The following is a 24,952-nucleotide window of genomic DNA, read 5'->3' as shown; positions in this document are numbered from 1 at the left end:
TCTCTGTGGTTAAGACAGCATTTTTTAAAAGTCTGAAAGGCTATATAGTATGACAAAATAGTACCAGTAGTTATAGCTGAAAGGTATGACTACTAATTAAAATTTTTTTTTTAATGTCCATATTTTAGTGTCTTTGTGGGTGGCTTTGGTACATAGAGATTATGCAGAAATACCTTTGCCTCTAAAAATTTAACTCTCCCTGGGCTTGAAGAGACACAGTAGGGAGATTGTTACATCTGGGCTGACTAAAGTTGCTTATTGATTTGTCAGCAGTGAGATCTGAAGCTTCTGATTTTCTCATTGCCCTGACAACCAGGCTAAGCCCCTTTAAACAGTAAAATTTTAAACCAAAATCCCATAATCTACTCAGAAAGGTTATAGTCTTCAGGAGAGTATAGTCAGCTACTTTGTTGATTTTGTAATTCTTTTTCAAGACATTTAAAATATCTTCCTGTTTTACTCTAAAGATACTTTAAGGCTATTGAATTCTTCATACTCTGAGAATTCTTTATATACTTAGGTAATTTCTGTGGTAACTTCTTTGAATTTGATGAAATCTGATGTTCCATATTTTTCCAGCACTGCTTTATTGATGTACAGTTGGCAAAAACATTTTGTGTATCTAAAGTGTACAATCTGATGTTGTAAAATATACCACAATTAAGTTGATTAACACATCCATCACCTCACATATTTACCTTTTGTGTGTGCGTTGAGAATGCCTAAGATTACTCTCAGTACATTTCAAGTAGACAATACAGTACTATTGACTGTAATCACTGTGCTACCCATTATATCCTCAGAACTTATCCACCTTAAAACTGACAGTTCGTACTCTTTGATCAACATCTTTCAGTTTCCCCTATCTATATTTTGTCTACTCTTGTAGATAAATCATTAACTTGATAAATCCTTAACTTATAGCTAATTATTTAGTTCTGGACCACAACTTCTTAGGTTCTTCAGATGACTGTTTTGACTTTTTGATTTTTTTCCCGTCTCTTTTTGAGGGGGGCTACATTTTAAGTTACTAGAGAACTTTTTTTTTTTTTTGAGAACTAAAGCAGTTTTGATTTGGGGTGAGGGGTGGAAGATGGGGAACTTCAGAAGAGCTGATTAGAAGAGCTATTCTAATCTATAAAATATTTAACTACTATTTAGTAGCAGGATGTAAGAATTAGTAACCTTTCTGCAAGCCCTGTATGAAGAAAACTAACAAAGACTTAAGAGGGTTTTTTTTTAATTATTATTTTTTCACGGGACTATATAAGACACAGATGTACACGGACAGTACCTACTATTACGTTTTTTCCAGAATCATTTACAGTTTAATTTTAGACAGCATCTCAGTAGGTTTTTTCTTTTTGGATACACAGGAGATAGTGAGGAGGCATCTTAAAAAAGATTTTGTAGCTCACTTGAAGTCAAAACATTTTTGAAAAAGTAATGAGCAAGTTTTTGTCAAGTCCCTATGAGTGTAGACTATAATGTTACTTGAAGAAGATTGCAGTTCTGATAAACCAATGGACTAGAAACAGACCATGATAGATATAAGAATTTGGTAGTATCATAAATCAGTGGAAAAGAAGAGATTATTCAATAAATGGTGTTAGAATAATTGGTTAACTGTTTGGAAGAAATGAAGTTCAAATTTCCCCTCAAATCTATACAAAATTAATTCTAGATGGATTGAAGTTACCTGTGGAATAGAAACCATAATAAGTTTTAAATGTGGGTAAACATTTAATGACCTAGGCAAGTGAAAGTGAAAGTTGTGTTCAGCTCTTTGTGACCCCATGGACTATACAGTCCGTGGAATTCTCCAGGCCAGAATACTGGAGTGAGTAGCCTTTCCCTTCTCCAGGGGATCCACCTATTCCTGTGTGGTTTCTCTCACTGTTTCTATGCTAATAAACTTAATGACCTAGGGGAAGAAGTTTATAAGCATAGAGACAGTGAGAGAAATCACACAGGAATAAATGGATTATTCTTAACACATAATAGACAAAAATATCTACAGTAAAGTTACCACAAATAAAATTAACAGAAAAATTAGAAAACTATTTCCCACAAGTGTGACAAAGTATATACATGAGCACATAGCTACCTGTTGGGGATCAGAGAAGAGGCAACATGTGGTTCTTATCCATTTTGGAATAACCTCCTTCAGGAAAAATGTATGTGCTACATATGGACACTAATAGGAACATGCAAACATACACATGCCCCAATTTTTCAGTATCATCTTAGGGGAGACATATGTTCATAAGAGTTCCATGGACCACAGAAGAAGTGCTTGGTAAATACGAGTAAGCTTCAACATCCCTGTTAAAGAAATGGAAGGGTTTTAAAAATGATAATATTTGAATATTGGTAATGGGATGTAAAACCTACATAGAAAACTCTTTGGCTTTTAAAATGTCAGAATGGTATTTTAAAATGCCATTTCTTGGAATTATTTTAAGGAACATCAGAATCTCACACATATTTTTACACAGCAATGATCATTATGTACAGAAATGCTTATTACTTACACTACCAAAAAAATGGGACGCACCCTGAGTGCTCAATTTAATGTAATGGTTATTATAAATTATAGTTTAGACATGTAATGGAACATCAAGGAGCCATTATATATGTTTTTGTAAAGACTGTTTGATTATGTGGGGAAACTAAATATCCTATTAAATGAGAAAAGGAAATGCCATGAGATTTTTTTTAAGTTTTTTGTAAGTAATGGGACTGTTGGTGGTTTTAAATTTTTTATTCATTTATGTATTCTACCCCCTTATTTATTTTTATAGTGATATATATTTTACGTAATTAAAACACTTGAAAAAATGTACTTGATTCTGTTGTATAATTTTTAAAGAGTTTTACTTAAAAATCAGTAAAATGACAGTGATTTGACACTCAAAAAATAGGTAAGTTTTTTTTTTTCCAAAACTTATATTGTTACTGGTTCAAGAAATTTTATCTTAAAACACTTGGGGAATTAAGGCAGAAAATTAATTTTTGGATACCTTTTCCTTCTCCTCCTAGAAGTGGAAGACTTGTTTTCTTCACTTAAACATATCCAACATACTTTGGTAGATTCTCAGAGCCAGGAGGATATTTCACTGCTTTTACAACTTGTACAAAATAAAGATTTTCAGAATGCGTTTAAGATACACAATGCTGTCACAGTACACATGAACAAGGCCAGTCCTCCATTTCCTCTTATCTCCAATGCACAAGATCTTGCACAGGAGGTATGTATTCTGAAAATCTCACTGACATGTACAAGGTAATTGTTAGTGGTAGTGAGGTGGTATTCTTGGAAAACACTGCTGTGACTCTAAGATTCATTAGAGTTAATTACTGCTGATCACATGTTGATAATTTATGTGTGAGGAAAAATTCCCCTATGTGTATTTTATCCTGAAAGAAAAGTATACTTAGTACAGAAATAAGATTCTGTTCCATGAAAAGAAGAGCATTGGTTTTATTGGCTGTATATTTGTATAGTAAGAGGAATATTTGTCTAAATTGTTAAAGGGGAAATTTTTTTAATACTTTTAGTATGGTTTTATTTTAAGCAATATACATTATAAACTGAGATAAATCAGTACTGATGAGACTAAATTATGTTAGATAATCAGGTATTATAAATACATAACTTCTAAGATTTGTTACTTGTATTTAATACATATAGAACTCAATATATATTTAGAAACCTCCTTTTACAGGTGCCAAAACTAGAGAACAGGCTAGTTCAGATGCTGTCATTGCTGTGATCTACTTGTGGTCAAATTGATTAATCTCAAAATTATTCTCTCTTAGTTTTGATAGGGGAATTACTTTAAAAATTATTTAAAATAACCATAAGAATTGTTAAAGAATTACTGGATTCCTATTTTAATCATGAGCTAACTTTTATTAAAATTTTATATATTAATTTATATATATATATTTATTAATTTAATTGATCATCAATGGTGATGATTTTGGTTTGGTTAATCTGCATTGTTACAAAGTGCTCTTTTTGGTACTGGAGTAAGGAAATAGAAAAAGGAGGAAAATCGGAGATAACTGATAATGAGAACATATTTGAGGAAAAATAGCCCACAGAGCAAATTTTAAATATTTATGGTAGAAGAAAAGATTGAAAATAATTCAACTGAATGTACAGTTCACGTGATTAGAAATTAGGGAAGTAAATGAAAGCAGAAAAAGGAATTAAATTACTTACATAAATTTAACACTTAAAAGTTTCTTTTTTTTTTTTTTAGAGAACAAGAATATAGAGAAACCATTGACAAGTCAGATGAAGAAAAAAACACTAATAATGTTAGCGAAGATAAAAGCATAAATTATAACAAATTATAAGTTTATATTGTTAAGTATGAAAGTGCTATCACCTGGGTGGTTTTTGTAAGAAAATAAAAACTGCCAAAAGTGACTTACAGATAGCTGAAAAAAGTAGTAACAGTAGGTAAAATTGAAAGTTAGAAATTTAGTCCTCAAAATGCCGGACCCAGATAATTTTACAGACTCCTTCAAAACATTAGGGAACATATAATCCTTATGTTAAATAAACTTTTCACACATAAATATTGACTATTTCCCATCTCATTGTACTTGGATAATATAATTTAGATACTAAAAACAAATAGTAAACCAGTATATGTGACTATACTCACCACGTAGAGGTCAATTCATTTTATGAACATTAATATAGAAATCTTAAAATATGAGTAACTCACATCTCGAAATATATTAAAATAACAATTTACTGTGTGCTAGGTAATGTGTTAAGCAGTCTATATAGGTTATCTCAATCTTCTAAGAACCGTGAGTAAGGAAACAGGCTAAAAAAATTCATAATCAAGTGGAGTTTATACTAAGAGTGGAAGAATTGCTTGACTTGAGGAAGATCTTTTATATAATTCATTATAGTATAGTGGTTATTCTATCACTCTCATATAAATTTATCTTGTTAATCTAACTCTAAAATGTCCTCTCTGATTTAAAATGTAGTTACATAAACATATGATTAAAAATATAAAATAGCATAACTGTTAGAATAGCTTTTCTCTTATAGAGTCATTATTAGTCTATTTTATAATGTATTTGCAGAAAATTTTAAGGAAATGCCTCATTCATAGTCATAAATAAAAATGCTATTGTCAATCATGATAAGATTGAAAATTCTGAGAAAAAAACATTTAAAAAATAATTCTCTTCAGTGCTTTTCTGTCTTACAAATAGTTTTTACAATTTTAAATCCTACCCTTTAAAAAAATCTGTACAAATGTCATATTTTCTGTAACCTAGGAATAATCTTTGTTTCTTAGGTACAAACTGTTTTGAAGCCAGTTCACCAGAAGGAAGGACAAGAATTAACTGCTCTGCTGAATGCTCCACATATTCAGGTAGAAAATGGACAGAGCATTATCTATGTGGTTTTTCCAGCATTCAGTATCACTTTGAATCAGTCTCCTGGACTAACAAAGAGCTCAAATATTATGTAGCCTATTTTGATTGTTGTTGTTGTTCACTCAGTTGTATCCAACTCTTTGCAACCCCATGGTCTGCAGCACTCCAGGCTTCCCTGTCTTTCACTATCTCCCGGAATTTTCTCAAACTCATGTCCATTGAGTCGGTGATGCCATCCAACCGTCTCAGCCTCTGTCATCCCTTTCTTCTCCTGCCTTCTGTCTTTCCCAGCAACAGGGTCTTTTCCAGTGAGTCACCTGTTTGTATCAGGTGGCCAGATATTGGAGCTTCAGCTTCAGCATCAGCCCTTCCAGTGAATATTAAGGACTGATTTCCTTTAGGGTTGACCGGTTTCATCTTATTGCTGTCCAGGGAACTCGAAAGAGTCTTCTCTAGCACCACAGTTCAAAGGCATCAGTTCTTCGGTGCTCAGCCTTTTTTACTGTCCAGCTCTCACATCCATACATGACTATTGGAAAAACCGTAACTTTGACTAAAAAACCATAGCTTTGATTGTTTACATCACAAAGTAATTACTGTTGGATTATATACTTTTCTACTTAAAATTAACCACATTATTTTTGAAACAACTTACTTACAAATTTCTCCTTTTTGGTTATGTTTTTCTGTAAATTTTAATTATAATGTTGGACCCTTAAAGTGATTCTGTTTTTTGAAGTTAATAAGCATTTTAGACTTTCATAACTCATCCCAGAGTATTCCCTAGTGTAACTAACACGTTAGTTAGCTAAAAAAGATAACAGAGCTGCATCTGTACTTCAGTTGGAAACTTTGGAAACAGATCTGAATATATAATTAATTATAGCACTTTTAAGTGTTTTATGAGCAGGATACTTTGTACATGAGTTAGGTTAAAATCTCTCTACAGAAATAAGTCATGTTGTTACTTTAAATGCTTTGGGTTTCTTTGAAACAGGCACTTTTACTGGCCCATGATAAGGTTGCTGAGCAGGAAATGCAGCTAGAGCCTATTGCAGATGAGAGAGTTTATGAAAGCGTTGGCCAATATGGAGGAGAAACTGTAAAAATAGTTCGTATAGAAAAGGCTCGAGATATTCCATTGGTAAGTGTTCCACATCTCTGATACGAGATCCTTTCCACATGGAGATCTTCTGTATAATTGAAGACCCTTTACATTTATGGTAGTTTCTCTCTTTTGAGGCTAATTTTTTGGAATTCTTTTATGTTCTTGCTCATACTCCTCATTAGGCTGAGAAGAATTTGTTCATCTTTTCTCACCCATAATTTGATGAAAAAATAGGTTGTGAAGTAATTGAACAAAGAAGGGACAGGTAATCTGCTTCATTATTCTTCCAGCTTTTCAAAAAAACAAGTTAGAAATTGTGATCATTTCATTCAGTGTAATTACTAACATACTTCACATATATTTAGAAGTATGCATTGTTTAATGTTAATATTTTATAGTTCTTATATGTAAATGTTTTTTCTCTTAGTCTGCTATTATTACCTTAATTTTTTTCCTTTTTATTTTCAGAGAAATATCCTTGAATCCTAAGATCTTAAATTTTCTTGCATAATATGGTATATGAAGTAGGGACTGTATTTTATTAGAAGGCAGTTTATGTAACAAGGTTTTATTCCCCACCAAAAAAAAGAAATTGGGAAAGTTATGACAAATTTTTAAAATAAAGATTCAGGAGAAAAGTGTTACAAACTGTCTACTCTTAAGCTTTTTTCAGATTTCCATTTTTTGACTATATATTTCAGTTGTGCTTCTGATTTATATCATAAATATTTAATAAATATTAATGTGAATTGCATACAGCTATAGTATTTAATATTTTGATTATTAACCAGATTAGTATTCATCTCTTCATGTTATTTTGAATTTAAAAAGATTTTAAGTTACAAGTCATGTTCACTAATTGTACCTAAATATAGTATAACCATTTGAATAGCATCTACCATATAAAGAACAAATTTGATTATAGGCTTTCACTTTATTTTTGAGCAAGTGCATTTTTATGCTGTTGTATGCTTCAAAAGTCTGATTTTAGAATTTTAACAAATAGAATGCTTCCGAAGCAGAAAATGTGGAGGAAATGATAGCTTTCAGACTATTGCCATGGTTACTGTATGTAAATAAATTTTTTTCTCCAGATAAATGAAGGCTAATATTGTTAACTAGAAAAGTAAGAATTTAAAAATGAGGAAATAAAAATGCATTTTTTTAAAAAATTGACTTGAATTTTTTTGTTTTTTAGGGTGCTACAGTTCGTAATGAAATGGATTCTGTCATCATTAGTCGGATAGTTAAAGGGGGTGCTGCAGAAAAAAGTGGTCTGTTACATGAAGGAGATGAAGTTCTGGAAATTAATGGCATTGAAATTCGGGGGAAAGATGTCAATGAGGTTTTTGACTTGTTGGTAAGTTGACATGGGTAGAAGGATAATTGGTACAGTCTGAAAAATTGTTTCCTTCAGTAGACTTCAGAATTTTAAAAGCATTTTAAAACTAACTGTTAAGATATCTATATAATTTCTAGCATAATTTTCACATATAATTATTTCCATAATATTTACTAGTAGCATTTTATTCTTGCGGGGACACTACTAATTTTATTTATACTGTTAGGTACATTTTATTCGCCTCTGAAATCACTAATAATAACTCACTAAATCATTCAAAATATATGCATTAAGTGCCTCCTATGTGCTAGCTGCTAGGGAAACAGTAACAAAATGAAGTTCATACCCTCATGATTTTTTTGCTCTTTTTCTTTATTATCTACAATTGATTGTTGTTTTTTTCAACAGTATTAGATAATAACAATGGTATAGCTCTACACTGTTCACTATAATAGCCATTAGCTACACGTGCTAGTTAAATTAGTTATTTAAATTAAGTAAAATTCAAAATTTAGTTCCTCATTCATGTGTGCATGCTAAGTTGCTTCAGTCATGTCCCAACTCTTTGCAACCCTATGGGCCATAGCCTGCCAGGCTCCTCTGTCCGTGGGATTCTCCAGGCAAAAATACTGGAGTGCGTTGCTGTGCCCTCCTCCAGGGATCGAACCCACATCTCTTACATCTACCTGCATTGGCAGGTGGGTTCTTAAACACACTAATGCCACCTGCGAAGCCCTCAGTAGCTGCATTTCAGATGTTCAAGAGCAGTGTGTTACTAATGGCTATCATATTAAGGTGTAGATTAAAGAGCATGGCATTAATTTTGTCATCTCAGAAAGTTCTGTTAGACTGCTGGTATAATCAGGAAGCAATTTAGAGTCAACTTTTGAGGGCAGTTTATGATCACCTCATATATACTCATCAACCACATTTATAGACTTATTTACTTAATATCAGTTCTTATATTAGAATTCCTCCTACCTGTGGACATCTGTTGTCAGATTTAGAAAACATCCTCACATTCTTATTTTTACCCAGTCCCATTCATTGCTTGGTAGCACAAAGTGCCAGTGGTTATTGTTCTTAGATCTTGTTTTATTGGCTGCTATCTCCAGATTGAGTACTGTTTCAGTACCATTCCCTACTGTGTCAGGACTGTAAGTGTGATTACTGTCTAGGCTGGAGGTATCTGAACAAGGCAGGCAGTGGTGTACAGTTATCCCTTGATATCCAAGGGGGATTGGTTCCAGGGCCCGCCATGGGTACCAAAATCCATGGATGCTCATGTCCCTTACATAAAATGGCGTAGTATTTGAATGTAACCTACACACATCCTCTAGTATATTTTAAATAATCTCTGGATTACTTATAATACCTAATACAATATAAATGCTATGTAAATAGTTGTCTGCAGATGGCAAAAACAAGTTTGCTTTTTAGAATTTTCTGGAATTTTTTTTTTTTTTATCTGCAATTGGTTGAATTCACAGATATGAAACCCATGAATATCGAGGGCCAACTGTACTGCAAAATAATAGAGAACCTAGCAGTAAGACTATGTACAGTTAAAATACAGAATGAATGACAGAGACAAAGCATCTAGAAAGTAAGAATATTTGTATATTTGCATCACTTTTCTAATCCTAGTCACAATTACCATTTCAAATTCTACTGTACTAAAATCGATGTATGTCAGAGTAGATAAGCCAGAAGTGCTGTAATATCTTCCAGCCCTTCGCTGTGGAATCATCCTAAACTTAAACTGAATGGAAAACAAAAACCCAAGACTTAAGGGCCAAGTGGCTTTTCCCAGTGGACCAGAGAACCAAAATTGTTGCATGCCATATGCCTAATATGGCTCTAATATAGCTCTAATATAATGGAGTCCACAAAAGGGGTAATTTGTGCTTCCTGATAAAATGGGATTCATCTTTACCAGTTTCTTTTTTAAGTCTCCTTGAGGTTCCAGTATAGTCCAGCTTAGGAACTGTTGATCATAAGATCATGGAATGATTTTCATAAATACAGCTTTTTAAAATAATGTGCTTTTTCTGTTGCAGTCTGATATGCATGGTACTTTGACATTTGTTCTGATTCCCAGTCAACAGATCAAGCCTCCTCCTGCCAAAGAAACAGTAGTAAGTGATTTTTTTTTAATGCTCCTTATTTTATGATGGCTACTGTTTACATTTTTCTTAATTAATAAACTTTATTTTTTGAGAGTAGTTTTAGGTTCACAGCAAAATTGAGCAGAAAGTATAGAGTTCCCACATAATTCCTGCCCCCACACACGCACAGCCTCCCTTGCTGTCAACATCCCACATCAGAATGGTGTATCTGTTACATTAGAGAGTTGATGGTTTTATTATTACCCAATGTTCATAGTTTTCTTTAGGATTCACTTTTGGTGTTGTACTACATTCTATGAGTTTTGACAAATGTATAATTACATATATCTGCCATCATAACCTACAGAATCATTTCGTTGGCCTAAAAATCCTCTATGTTCTGCTTATTCATCACTTCCTCCCCGCTTGACTCATGACAACCACACTGTCTTGACTGTCCAGTTGTAACTGTTGCTTCTTGACCTGCATGTGGTCTCTCAGGAGGCAGGTAAAGTGGTCTGGTATTCCCATCTCTAAGAATTTTCCAGTTTTTTGTGATCCACACAATCAAAGGCTTTAGCATAGTCAGTGAAGCAGAAGTAGTTGTTCTTCTGGAATTCTCTTGCTTTTTCTATGATTCAGTGGATGTTTGCAATTTGATCTCTGGTTCCTCAGCCTTTTCTAAATCCAGCTTGAACATCTGAAAGTTCATGGTTCACATACTATTGAAGCCTAGCTTGGAGAATATTGAGCATTACTTTGCTAGTGTGTGAGATGAGTGCAATTGTGAGGTAGTTTGAACATTCTTTGGAATTGCCTTTCTTTGTGGGATCTTAGCTTGCTGACCAGGGATTGAACCTGCACCTACTGTTTTGGAAGGCAAAGTCTTAACCACCAGACCACCAGGAAAATCCCCTCTTCTCCCTATAGGAGACTTAATAACTCTCTAAAGACTGGGAGCATGACTGAAGTCTTGATTTTGGGGGTCTGGGCTGGGAGAATAGAGATGTAGTTTTAGGGGAATTTAAAGACTTTAATAGAATACTAAAATCATAGTTCAGGGAAACAAAGCATAGAATTAGCCATTAGCCCAGTGGTATTAATAATTGAAATATTAAGGGTCCCAAATAGTTTTTTTCCTTACAATGAATATCTGCTGGATCCCATTTGTGTACTAGGCACTGTGCAAATAAATGTTCACTCACTTTATAGTAATGAATGTGTTATAGTTTGGGGTAAATGTTGAGATGGAAATCAGTAAATATAAACACTGAGAATAAAAAAAGAGGTGTGGGATTGATTATATAAGGTTGGCAGGAAAGGCCTCCAGGAGAAGGTGACATGAAGCTGAGACCTGGTAGGATGAGATGAAGCCAAGCCTGTTAACTGCCAGAAGAACTTTCAGGTGTAATTTCCAAAGAACTTTGTGTTTGGAAAACCCATGGGAGTGGAACCAAGTGAGGGAGTAGACAGGTGGGGAGAGCATTCTAAGAGATGAGGCTTGAGAGGTAGGTAGGGCCAGGTCAAGTAGGTCTTGGCCATGGCAGGAAGTTTGGATTTCAAATACAGTAACATCTGATTTGTGTTTAAAAACAAAACTCCTCTGATTGCTGGGTAGAAATTGGATTAGTAGAGCCAATAATGGAAGCAAGGAGATTTAGGAAAGTGTTGCTGAAGCCAGTGTAAAGTATGATGATGGCTTAAATTTCTATGATAGCAGTGACAGTGGAGAAAATTACGCAGGCTATGTTCTGGAAGTAGCAATGACAGGACCTTTTAATGAGTGTGGAGAGTAATGGATAGGGAAGAAGCAAATATGCTTCAACAACTGGATGAATAGTGGTGCTGCTTACTGAAGTGCGATGTGGAGGAAAAACTGGTTTGGGGAGAAAAATCAAGAGGGAGATACCTGAGAGGCATTCGGGTGTAGATACCAAATCGATAGAATTAAATACGTTGTTGAGTTGCTAAGTCATGTCTGATTCTTTTGCAACCCCATAGACTGTAGCCTGCCAGGCTCTTCTGTCCATGGGATTTCTCAGGCAAGAATACTAGAGTGGGTTGCCACTTGCTTCTCCAGGGGATCATCCTGACCCAGGGATTGAACCATTGTCCCCTGCGTTAGCAGACAGATTCTTTGCTACTGAGCCATCATTCTGGAATTCTACAGAGAGATCCAAGCTGTAGTTATATTTATTGTGGGGAGATCGGGTCAAGGGAGCAGTCTGTTTATATATACTTCATGTGTTTGCGAAATATTCTAAAGATTTTAAAAAAAGATAGGTTAAGGATTGTTCACAGCCTATGAAGATAATTGGGTTGAAAGAAAAGATTGAGAACCACTACCATCCAATATACTTTGCTCTTAGAAATAATTTTCACCTTAATTTTTTTCTCATTTGGAAGAAGATCTTAAGTTTTATAATGCAGTAAAATGTTTATAAATATATATTTTATCAGAAGATGAAAAAATATTAATTTCAGTGGACAGTATGGACAGTGAACAGATGGACATCTCTTTTCAGGAACAAACAGTTGCTTTATTAAGTTTGCTGTTGCCCTCAGGTTCACTTTTTTGTCTGCCTACTACTAAACATCAGTTGGATACCCACTGATACCCCAAATTTCTCCTGTTAAATATGGAAAAGAACAAGTAAAGATACTACTTTTTGGGCTTCCCTGGTGGTCTGTCCAGTGGTTAGGAATCCACCTTGCAATGCAGGGACCACCGGTTTGATCTCTGGTCAGGGAAGATCCCACAGCTGCAGGGCAGCTGAGTCCACAAGCCCTAGAGCTCGTCCTCCAGAATAAGAGAAGCCACCACAATGAGACGCCCCCAGGCTGCAGTGACCCCCATTTGCTGCAACTTGAGAAAGGCCCAGTGCAGCCGTAAATAATAAATAAAATTATTTTAAAAACTATTCCTTCTTGAATGGGCGTCAGAGAGGAGAAATCTTAGAATGAAGGGGAGGAATTTAAAAACTGTTGCTTGACATTGCAAAGGCTTTTCTTGATGCTGCCTTAGTATTTATTTGTTTTTGACTTTGTTGGGTCTTTGTTGCTGCATTGGCTTTTCTCTAGTTGCGATGTACAGGCTTCTCATTGTGGTGGCTTCTCTTGTTGTGGAGCACGGGCTTTAGGACAAGTAGGCTTCAGTAGTTGGGTACTCTCGGGCTCTAGAGCACAGGCTCAGTAGTTGTGATGCTTGGGCTTAGTTGCTCCAAGGTATGTGGGGTCTTCCCAGACCAGGGATCAAACCTGCATTGGCAGGTGGATTCTTAACCACTGAGCCACCAGCGAGGCAAAGAGAAAAATGTTGGGCTGGAAGATAATTGTGTCTAAACAACCCTGTAATTTAAAATTTAAACAAATGATTTTGTTTGAATTAGAAACCAAACATTGTTTTGGTCAGATATACTGTACCGATGCTACTGCATGGTGAAGCCCTGGAGCTTTCCTGTAGAGGTCAGAGTCTCTCCTTCATTTAAAAAGGACTCTGTTTTCCTTTGTATGGGAAAGGAAAAAAAGTAGCCACTACCCTGAACTGAAGAGGTAAGACTGCTGGACGTAACTTCTAGAACTGAAAAGAATTGCAGTGGAATGCCTGTAGGCATACTTAAGGGATATTGGAGGTTCCATTCCAGATCACTGAAATAAAATGAGTCATAAAAAATTTTTGGTTTCCCATTGCATGTAAAAGTTATAATTACATTGTTCTGTAGTTTGCGAAGAGTACAATTGCATTGTGTCTAAACAAACAACAAATATACACTTATTTAAAAATACTTTATTGCTTAAAAATGCTAACCTTCATCTGACAACACAAGGTTGCCACAGACCTTCAATTTACATATATATATATACACACACACACACACATATATATCTGCAAAATGCAATAAAGTGAAACACAATAAAACAATACATGCCTATATATAGATAGAAGTCACAAAAAAGTCACATAGTATGTGTTAAGGCAATACCCAGACTTCAGCTCAGTCAGTTGGTTAATTTCTCTGGTGTGAAATAAACTTTGCTCTCAGTTTTAGAGTACATTTTAAACAGCACTAAATAAACTTGTCACATAAACAAAGTACGTCCTCTCTTCTGCTCTTCCAGTCAACACAACGAGGGGCCTCATTCCAAACCAACTAAATCTGAATGGTCAAGCAGTGATACCTAAGCACGAATAGAGAGAAAAACATCTCTGGGTGATTTTGTCTGCCTCTGGCAAAGGTCATAGACTTAGATATAGCATCTTCACTGGTCTATTTAGTTTCCCTCAGGATAATAATTCCCTAAGATTTTAGGGTACATCTTAAATGGCATGTATGTAGCAATTATCCAAGGAACTTAATTAAAATACAGAATCTGAAAGTTTGAGATGTGGTATAAGAAGTCAGTATTTTAATAAACATCCCAGTAAGTGTTCTGAGCAAAACACTTTGAAAACAGCATGCTGGGTATTGATTTCAGAAAGTGATTTGATAAAATCATCCATCAGGTTGACAAGAAGTCTGATTTCATAGATCTCTAACTGATAATAAAATGAACTCCCCACCATAATAAATGATGCCTATAGTTTCATATGTAGATTTCCAGGATTGTTTAGCTAAAAAGCAACAATTTAAACAGATGTGGAAGCATTATTGATTAATAGGAATAGTACAAGCAGAGATTTTTTTTATCATCCTATATATTATATGCTTCTCATGCCAAATTATAAAATTCTATGTATAATCTTTTTACCCAGTCTCTCAGCTGTGTTTTGACTTACTACTACCGTGTATAACTCTAAAATTCAATTTTATCAGATTTCATATAATCTACAGATTGTGGAAATGCCACTTGACCAGGTTGGATAAAAATTACAGATAGAGGAATTAAGGAGAATATTGATTCCTTTATACCTTTTAAGAAGTAAGGATACTTTGTTATAACTTACAGAAGTATATTGGAGAAAATGCTGTAGGAAATAATTGGACTTTTAATAAGGTTCATGTGAATTCTTACCTATTTTTAGTGCTGAGGGAGCATAGCAGGTTTTAGATAAGCAAAGCACAGTTAGCAAAAATTTTAGCTTGTAGCACTAACAATATTTCAATGCCTACATACAGAACATGGTAGGAATTGGTTATAAACTTGATTTAGATAATTTTAGCAGTTTGGGGTTGATTATATATGAACCTAGACATAGTCCTTTAGAATAGACTCGGAGCGATCAAGGCACAGTGGCACTGACGGTGTGGTCAAGAAGAGATGATGGCACCAGGGAAGCTGACACTCACCGCTTAGATGACCGACGTGGAGAGGTTTACAGTTTACCTTTCCTGGTGATAGTGGTTTAGAAATTACATACCTTACTGCAGAGTCATTGTTTTCACAAGTCAGGAATGGAGAGGGAGGGACTCTGTTATATTCCTTCTGCTTCTGTCAAACTTTTAAGGCCTATTGGCATTTCAGCTTGTTAGCAATAACAGTGCAGTGTTTTGCATACTCTTGTACATGTTTGCAATCAACAGGACTGTCTTAATTGAAGAAAACAGATGAGTCTGAAAAAAATTCTGCCCTCAAATACAATTACTAACCTAACCTTGATTTTTTTTCAACTTGTAATATCTTTGTGCTGATGAAAAATTTATAACACTCACATTTATGCTAAACATTGTGTTGCCATTTCATTATTGTCCTTACTTTTACCCTTTTTATTGTTTAGATCCACGTAAAGGCTCATTTTGACTACGACCCCTCAGATGACCCTTATGTTCCATGTCGAGAGTTAGGTCTGTCTTTTCAAAAAGGGGATATACTTCATGTAATCAGCCAAGAAGATCCAAATTGGTGGCAGGCCTACAGGGAAGGAGATGAAGATAATCAGCCTCTAGCTGGGCTCGTTCCAGGTAAAAGACAGTATGGTAGAAAGTACAAAGTTTAAAAACACATTTAAAATACAAATCTTCAAAGGGGAAAACTCACTTTTTTATGCCTTTTAAAAAATGAAGTAGTTACTTTTTCATTCTGTTGGGTTTTTATGTTGTATCTGTAATATAAGTATCTTGGATGTAAGTCTGACCGGTTTGTTGGGCTTTAGAATGGGATTATCATATAATCTCAACAACCAGTCCCATTTGTCCTACTGTTCACTATAGGTGCATTGAAATTAACCCTGTTTTCAAGGCAACAAAAATAGTATTGAACAAGAAAAACATCAAGGCAACAAAACTTATACTATAGCAGGAGATTATCATCAACTGGGGCATCATACTTGATATCTAGATAGGAATTTGTTAAAGATGTGTGACTTTATTTGGAATCAAAAGAGTAAGACTGCTGAATTTATCTCTTCTAAGATATCTTAGGGTAGAAATAAGATGCATCTATCTTTTCATTGAAGAAAACTCTAATTTAGACTATACTAAAATAAAACTAGCTCATATTGGACATTAAGATTATTATAGAAACATATTTCTTCTAAAGTGTGAATATGATACTTAATGGAATTAGATATGTAGATGTAATTTTTCCTACAAATTGTTTCTACAGTTCTCAGGAGGGTATGGTAGAATGAGGGAAATAGAACCAAGGGAAGTATACTAAGATATTTAATGTGTAAATTATTAAAATTATTTTGTTATTTTTTTCTAGATGTTATAGTCACATACTTTTAAAAAAATTTAATGCTCTTAAAAATTTCCCTATAGCCGTAGTTACTTCTTTTATCTAGAAACACAATCAGTCTGTACAGTTGCTGAAGATAACCTGATTTTCCTTAATGCTTTTTATGTGTCTCAGACTCAATATTAACCTTTTTTGCTTGTGGTCTTATAAAATGCACTAAGTTCAACAGATTATTCCAACATAGATGGAATTTACTTATTGATTTTTTTAAGAATCTCTGGCCTGAATTGGAAAGAATTAGATATAAAAAATTAAGTATAAAAGTAGAACTCTAATTCAGAATTTTCTAATGAAAACCTCTTTTATCCTTCAGAAAAAATATACTTGATTCTAAGGTGAATCTCTGAAAATAAGATGAAAATCAGAAACCTTGAAAGCCTCCTATATTGAAATCATAACCCTAAGTGGAAAAACATAATAGGTTTTTCATTTATTTCTATCATGGGTAGCTTAAGGTAGAAATGAAAAATCTTTAAAACATATACGTACATACAAAGAAAGAGAGGAATTGAACACAGTAAATGTAAGAGAATATATTGAATGGTGTCTTTGAATCAAAAACTGATGAATTTTATGTAATTTTGGAAAGATAACTCTTAATTTGTTTGATTTGCAATAATTCAAATGATCAGAACCATTGTAAGATCCAGCACAGTACTTTCCACATCAGTTCAGTTCAGTCGCTCAGTCGTGTCCGACTCTTTGCGACCCCATGAATCGCAGCATGCCAGGCCTCCCCGTCCATCACCAACTCCCGGAGTTTATTCAAACTCATGTCCATCTAGTCGGTGATGCCATCCAGCCATCTCATCCTCTGTCGTCCCCTTCTCCTCCTGCCCCCAATCCCTCCCAGCATCAGGGTCTTTTCCAATGAGTCAACTCTTCGCATGAGGTGGCCAAAGTATTGGAGTTTCAGCTTCAGCATCAGTCCTTCCAATGAACACCCAGGACTGATCTCCTTTAGGATGGACTGGTTGGGTCTCCTTGCAGTCCAAGGGACTCTCAAGAGTCTTCTTATAGTAGATGCTAAGTGGAAAGCTTTGTAAATACTGAACTATTAAAACTTCTAGCCTTTGTTTTTATTTATCTTTCTAAATACGTGATATGTAGTCCAGTAATACATGTCCTAGGATTGAGTGAGAGCCATGTTGGTACTTAACACCTTAAACATTTGGAGTTTATAATCATAGTTGACATACTCTCATGCAGTGGCAGGAGGATTCAGAAGGGAATGTAAATGAACAGTTACTTCTGGTGTCGGTCCTTAGTTTAAAAAAAAAAAAAAACTCATCTATCCTTTTGTCTTAACTATTTCACTCTTTTTCTTCTCTATTTATTAGGGAAAAGCTTTCAGCAGCAAAGGGAAGCCATGAAGCAAACCATAGAAGAAGATAAGGAACCAGAAAAATCAGGTTGGACTCTTATATTTGACATTAATGAGAGGTTTCTTGGGTTTCCATCTGGAATCAGGTTTAAATTTGCATTATAAGAACTGTCAGGGAAGATGTATTCATCTCAAGATGGATGTGAGAAGCAAAGCTGCTTATCTCAGGACTGTTAAGAAAAGACAGGATTTAAGTATTAAAGATTATATTTCTATAATGTGAGATTAATGGAAAACTTTACTTCCCTGAAAAATCATTATTCTATGAACAATGTAATACATGTCTATAAATTTAAATTTAAAACTATTTGAGTTCTTCAATTTGAAATATGTAGCTTTATTAAGGGAAACAAATACCACATTTATGTTTCTGACTGTCAACAGGAAAACTATGGTGTGCAAAGAAGAATAAAAAGAAGAGGAAAAAGGTTTTATATAATGCCAATAAAAATGACGGTAAGTTCCACTCTCAGATATAGCCATATTTATATCCAAAAGAGGTCCATGTCTAACATTTGAAAGAAATTAAGTGGTATTTTTAGAGAATTTTAATTATGGTCCTGGCCTCTTAATGTAACATGTGTGTGTATTTAATAAAGTCATTTAGCAGAAATTATTTTCTTCTAGAAACCTGTGAGTAGTGCAGAATTTAGTATAAAAATTAAAAGTATGATGTAGCTGTATAGTGTTGTATTGATAGTTTTCTCTTAAATTTTTTTCCTATGTAAACTCTTCATTTACAAAGTTAATACTTGTTCCTAACAAATACTAACAATATAGATGTATTTTAAGTAAAAAATGAACATTTTGCCTATCATAACTCATCTCACCTAGGCAACCCATTTCATGAAGTCTGCTGGCTGAGTCAGGCACACAGGAGGGTGTTTTGTTTTAATTTATTGTTAGTGTTAAAAGTTTTTCAAGTTTTAGCTTCTCTTAAAATCAAAAGTTCTGATAACACTGGGCTTATATTTCCGTGTGTCAGCGGCCTACTGAACCTGAATGATGGCTGTTGCCTTTATAGTGGACACCTATCTAGTTCAACAGTCTCCACCATGTCCAATTTTTTATAAACTTAACCTGATATATTGCTTTCCTTACCTTCTTGATTGGTCTTTATGGGCTTTAAAATTTGCTACCCCTTCTTTAATTCACATTAGAAACAAGCCAAATAATAAAGCAAAGGAACTCTGTAACTTCCTACACAGTTTATAAGGCTTATTTTTATTCTCTAATACCTTAAGAGTTTTTGGCAGCATAAATGAAACTAATGAAATGTTATAGATTATTGAAAATTTTGATATAAACTAAACCTGAGATTCTACCTACTATAATAAATTTTTTTTTCCAAATTAAACATCCTTAATGCTAATTGATAGATTATGTAACTAAGAATATTTATTGGATTTATAATTTTCTCTATACTTGAGTAAGTGATTAATATCTCTGTTTCTTTATCTTTTGAAACACACTGTAGTTAACTGGTTCAGCTCTAAATGCTATTATACTATAGGAAATTTGCAAATCTGAGTCTCTGAATCAGTATATTTCCACAGTCTGATTTTACATGTTAGAAGAAGGAACTTAGATTTTTCAGAGGGAAAAGCATTTTGAGAAGGAAATGCTTCACATTTACATTTCTGCTCATAATTTGTTATTAAAATTAATATTTTTATTAATGATAATTATCATTTATAATAACTTCCATTCAAGGGGAAATAGCCTTCATTCATTTAGTTCTCAAAATGAACTCCTTGAGATTACAGATTAGTAAATTCAAGTTCAGATATGAAAATCACCTGTTGAAGTTCTTACAGCTAATACATGGTTGAGTTGGAATTTAAACAAGTAAAGTTTGAGTTCCTACTGTGTGCTCTGTGTTAATCACAGACAAGCTTAAGATGGTCCCCTCTCCCTTGGAACTTAGCTGACAGTCTGACTACACATCTAACACTCACCTAGTCAGGTGAATGCCTTTTGTTCTTACCACATGACAACTCTGATTTCATCTGGATTACAGCTTTAGGAATGTTAGTGTACCAGTTATAATTTATACCTCTTCTTGAATCATGATCACAGGTTAGTATTAGTATTCCAGAATAAGGTAAACATAAATGTAGGAAGTTGGATAGCATAGGTGTGCTATGTTTTCAAGTTATATAATCAAAGAAAAGTATTCCAGTGTTGTGTTAACCCTAGTCGCAGCACTGTTTGTAAATGTTTATCTGTGCCAGGTATTGTTTTCAGCATACACATTTTCTGCTCTTTAAACCAACCCTCAAATTAAAGTATTGGTATCCCCCATTTTTTAAAAATGACAGATCTTATTCTCATTAGTTTATACCTTAGTGCCTCACTCTGTCAAAATATTGTCTGCAAACTAGCTATTTTATATGAACCAGTACAGTTATATTGTATTAAACATTCAAACACAGTGTGAAACAAGAGAAGCAGTAATCATTTCTAGAAGGAGTAATATACTATTTGATTTATTTTCATAATATCCTGCCAAGGATATAATGACATGAGAAAATACTTATGATATAATGCTACCCAGTTATTACTTTCTTGATCTCAAAGTTGTGTTTTTAACCATGATAACTTGTGCTGTTTTCCAATTGTTTGGAAGAACTATGAGTATATATAAATATACCTTTATATATTTATATAAATATGTTTATATATAAATATATCTTTATTATACAGCAGTAATTCTGTCTGAAGGGCTTAATTTTTCCTTTTTTAAAGATTATGACAATGAAGAAATCTTAACTTATGAGGAAATGTCACTTTATCATCAGCCAGCAAATAGGAAAAGACCTATCATTTTGATTGGTCCACAGAACTGTGGCCAGAATGAATTGCGTCAGAGGCTCATGAACAAAGAGAAAGACCGCTTTGCATCTGCAGTTCCTCGTAAGTTTGGATGCATTCCTGTTTTCCTGTGCATTTCAGTTTACCACTTTAGAGCCTAACTGTTTCGGGAAAGTTTTCACCCATTTCCTCAAAACAGTGATGTCCAAGAAATAGGAACTTTGTTTTTACCAAATCTTTTGAGAATTTGCTACTAAAGATAGTCATTCTTGAGTACCATTTATCTGAGAGTATGGTACTAATTACTTTCTATAAATGAATTTCAATTTTGGCTTCTTATAGTCCACTGTTCAGTATGGAATCAGCTCCTGGTTTTTTTAACTGATGCAGAAGATAGAACTTTAGACCTAATCTCTGAGCATAGAATTTCTGTTTAAACATTGTATAGTACCTAATCTTATGGAAAAATTGAGTGATAATGTTTTAAATGAAATGCAAAATGAACTAATTTAGAGTGTGAGTATAAAACATACTAACACCACAGTTTGTTTATTTCTCAATCTAGAAATAAAACCAGTCCATGTTAAAACACACAGGGGTCTAACATTTCCTTAATTCATTATTTTTTAATTTATATTACAAAATAAAATTTTTTTCTGACTAGCAGAATTATTCCTCACCCTTGTTCTGATCTGTGCTTACTAATTTTGCCTGATTTTTTTTTTTTTGCCTAGATACAACTCGGAATCGGCGAGACCATGAAGTAGCTGGTAGAGATTACCACTTTGTTTCACGGCAGGTGTTTGAGGCAGACATAGCAGCTGGAAAGTTCATTGAGCATGGTGAATTTGAGAAAAATTTGTATGGAACCAGTATAGATTCTGTTCGCCAAGTGATCAACTCTGGCAAAATATGTCTTTTAAGTCTTCGTACACAGGTAAAACTCTTTTGGTTTAGAGTGTTGAACTTGTATTTTGGTCCAAGAATCACAGGACCTAATTAAGTTCTTATACAGATTTTTCACACTGATTCTCTACATGAACTCAGGTTGCTAAATCACTTTCAATTTCCTCAGAGTGGAAAAGACATATATTACATACTTGCCTATATATAAATGTACATATTTTCGGAAACTTAAAATACAGTAACTGTTGTGCTGGTAGTACTTTAGTATTTTAAAGGTTATAAAAGAATTTTCCTTTCCCATATGAGAAAAATTAGAATAGTGAGAGGTCATTTTTATGGTTTTAAATGCCATCGTTCAAGTATTAGCACTGTAATGAGTGGTTGGTTGTATCTAATGAAACAGCCATTGCTTTCCATTATCTATCGTACAAAGCAAAACCTTCAAAAATTACTAACAATTGCTTTTTAGATTTCTGTTAAAGATAATTTTAGAAATTTTGTATTTTTAAGATCGTGTTTGTTGTGATTTTTTTTTTCTTGATTGTACAGCTTTAGCATAAAACTTTCCTTAATGTGGTGGAATCTATTTTGTATGTCAACTCAGGAGATACAGGCAGTGGTTATTAAAGAGATGTATATGAGAGAAAATTGACTCCAAAATGGCTTTCCTGAAATAGTAACTAGGTTTTATTTTTCAGTGAACAAGAGAGCTTATTAGTCTTTGCTATTCAGTTATAAACATTAGATTTAAGAAAAGCATCCATGTTTTTATTTTTACTAAATTCCTTAAGAATTCTTTATTTTGGCTAACAGAATTACCAAAGAACTTAAGAGTAGTTAAGCATATTGTCTTAATTACTGTTTTTAGATAGAAAAGGACATGTCCATATAATCCCCATTTTTGTGGAATGCTTCACTTTAGGGACACACAGTTATGCAAAGGCAAGGTGAAAAACTATAATCTTTTAATTCAGACAGTTTTTTTTTTTTTCTTGGATGTATTTTTCCAGAATTTTTTTTTGGCATGTGTATGGGAAGTTTTTCTCTGATTCTTTTTGCATTTAGATTGTGGCATATGGTTAAGGTGACTGCTCATTTATAATTCCTTCAAAATGGATTTTTAATGTTATTATAGTCTGTGTATGATCTTATTAGCAGAGTATTTTATCATCATGTTAAGTCTTCATTTCACTTTTGGTACACAATATATTCTTATATTGAATGGTAGTATATTTTCTTTCTGTTTTTTGTTTTTCTCTCTTTGAGTTTTTAAATTATGAAAGTATGATAACACATCTATAGGAGACTGAAAAATACATGACAAAGTTACATATAGTTCTATATATTACAATTATTTTTTTAAATAGATAAATCAAGGTTTTTAGTTGGAGTTTCAGTATCAAACTCTCAGATCTGTCTTTGCTTTACAGTCCTTGAAGACTCTACGGAACTCAGACTTGAAACCATATATTATCTTCATTGCACCCCCTTCACAAGAAAGACTTCGGGCATTATTGGCCAAAGAGGGCAAGAATCCAAAGGTAAAGTTATTATACTGTTACACTATTCCATTAAAAGTAAACATGAAAAGCCATGGCTTAATATGTCACAGTGCTTAAAAACTACATCAGCTTAGGCTTTCAAACTGATTATTCTTTCTGCCATGTCACTTTCCCCAAAACTGACACACTCGCCTCTGGTTGGATTTAGGAAGTTCTCCAAGGCAAGGAGCTTCTCTCTTCTGCATACAGTTCCTGTTGTTATTCCAAATGTATGGTAGCCTTTGACATTTCTTGAAACTTTCGTCATCTTCACACAGATCATGTTATTTCTGATTTCTTAAAACTTCCATGTCCTCTTCACACAGATCCATGTTATTTCTAACAAGAATTAGATGACACCTTCCCTCTATCAAATATTCTCAGCAGATTCTTAGGGATTAACCCACATTCTCTGCAGATACTTCGTATATGCCGGGATCCAAAGTTGAGTGCTCTTGCCTTTCTCTTCTTTTTTCTGATTGAAATTTTATGTTCTGTTTGTCTTCTACCTTTGATCTTTTCATATGATCTGAAATGGAAAATTTTCTTAAATTATCTTATATTAGATGCTGAGTGTGGTTGAGGTGGTCCATATTATATACCAAATGGTACTAAAAATTGAATGATATCATGATATATATTAAAGCATTGATATTTTACTTATTTGACATTTTACTTAAACATATGATATGAAAACCATCAAGTGACATGCTATATCACAGTAGCAAATACTCTTCCATGTTCTTATCAGATTCCCTAAAGAGTGTGTGTGTGTGTGTGTGTTGTGTCCGACTCTTTGTGACCCCATGGACTGTAGCCCACCAGGCTCCTCTGTCCATGGGAGTCTCCAGGCAAGAATACTGAGAGTGGGTTGCCATTTCCTTCTCCATAAAAACATATACTACTACTCCTCCCTCAAATCTCCTCAGAAGTCACAACATAACACCTCTCCTTTTCTTTGGTTTTTGACTATTGACCATATCCACCAGCCTTCTTTGTTCCTTCCCAGGATATCTTTTTCTACTTTAGAAAAAGATTTGTTATTCAACCTATATGGTGTTTATTTTTCAATGTCTTAGACATCAGGGACTTCCCATTCTTTATATTGAGCATAGTTCGGTTGCTTTGTTACAGACGACGGCCAGCTGGTTAAAGTCATGTTTCACTGCGTTTTCATTTTTGAAGTCACAAAAGACCATATTTGACATGATTCCATTATTTGGAATGTCCAGAATAAGCAAATCTATGGAGACCAAAAGTAGATCAGTGGCTGCCTAGAGCTGAGGGTTGGGAGAAAATGGGAGAGGCTGCTATTGACTATGAGGTTTGGGGGGAAGGGGAACAGGGCACGGAGAGTGGAGGATGATTGTTCTAAAATGGATTGTGGTGTTGATTGCACAACTTCTCTGTGACTACAAAAAACTGTTCAAGTGTACATTTTAAGTGAGTGAACTGTATGAGTCCACCATTGAATTGGTTGCAGTTCACCATTAAACGGGTGAATTGTGAATGAATTATATCTCATGAATTGTGAATGAATTATATCTCAAGAAACCTGTTATTAGGGCAGAAAAAAACTGCAGCGGGCTTTTCTATAGACATGGAAGGTTGTTTTAGAATTTGTGTGGAAATTTTAAAGAATAACCAAAACAC

The 24,952-nt window shown here is 34.0% G+C and overlaps 1 protein-coding gene across 2 annotated transcripts in view; it reads left to right on the top strand.

Annotated features, from left to right (window-relative positions):
* The window catches only part of PALS1 (protein associated with LIN7 1, MAGUK p55 family member), a 73,873-nt gene that overhangs the window by 43,571 nt on the left and 5,350 nt on the right, over nt 1-24,952 (top strand). For both annotated transcript variants that reach the window (XM_043920879.1, XM_043920880.1), the window contains exons 4-14: nt 3,043-3,251; nt 5,337-5,414; nt 6,416-6,562; nt 7,725-7,886; nt 9,929-10,006; nt 15,693-15,876; nt 17,995-18,066; nt 18,423-18,494; nt 20,787-20,954; nt 21,587-21,789; nt 23,189-23,299. In XM_043920879.1, the coding sequence (XP_043776814.1) occupies nt 3,043-3,251; nt 5,337-5,414; nt 6,416-6,562; nt 7,725-7,886; nt 9,929-10,006; nt 15,693-15,876; nt 17,995-18,066; nt 18,423-18,494; nt 20,787-20,954; nt 21,587-21,789; nt 23,189-23,299 (1,484 nt within the window). The remainder of the gene's footprint in view (nt 1-3,042; nt 3,252-5,336; nt 5,415-6,415; nt 6,563-7,724; nt 7,887-9,928; nt 10,007-15,692; nt 15,877-17,994; nt 18,067-18,422; nt 18,495-20,786; nt 20,955-21,586; nt 21,790-23,188; nt 23,300-24,952) is intronic.

This window comes from Cervus elaphus, chromosome 12 (genome assembly GCF_910594005.1).
Source record: "Cervus elaphus chromosome 12, mCerEla1.1, whole genome shotgun sequence".
NCBI classification, from domain to species: Eukaryota; Metazoa; Chordata; class Mammalia; order Artiodactyla; family Cervidae; genus Cervus; species Cervus elaphus.
The sequence above is the reverse complement of the archived record's forward strand: the minus strand, read 5'-3'. Positions and strand labels throughout refer to the sequence as shown.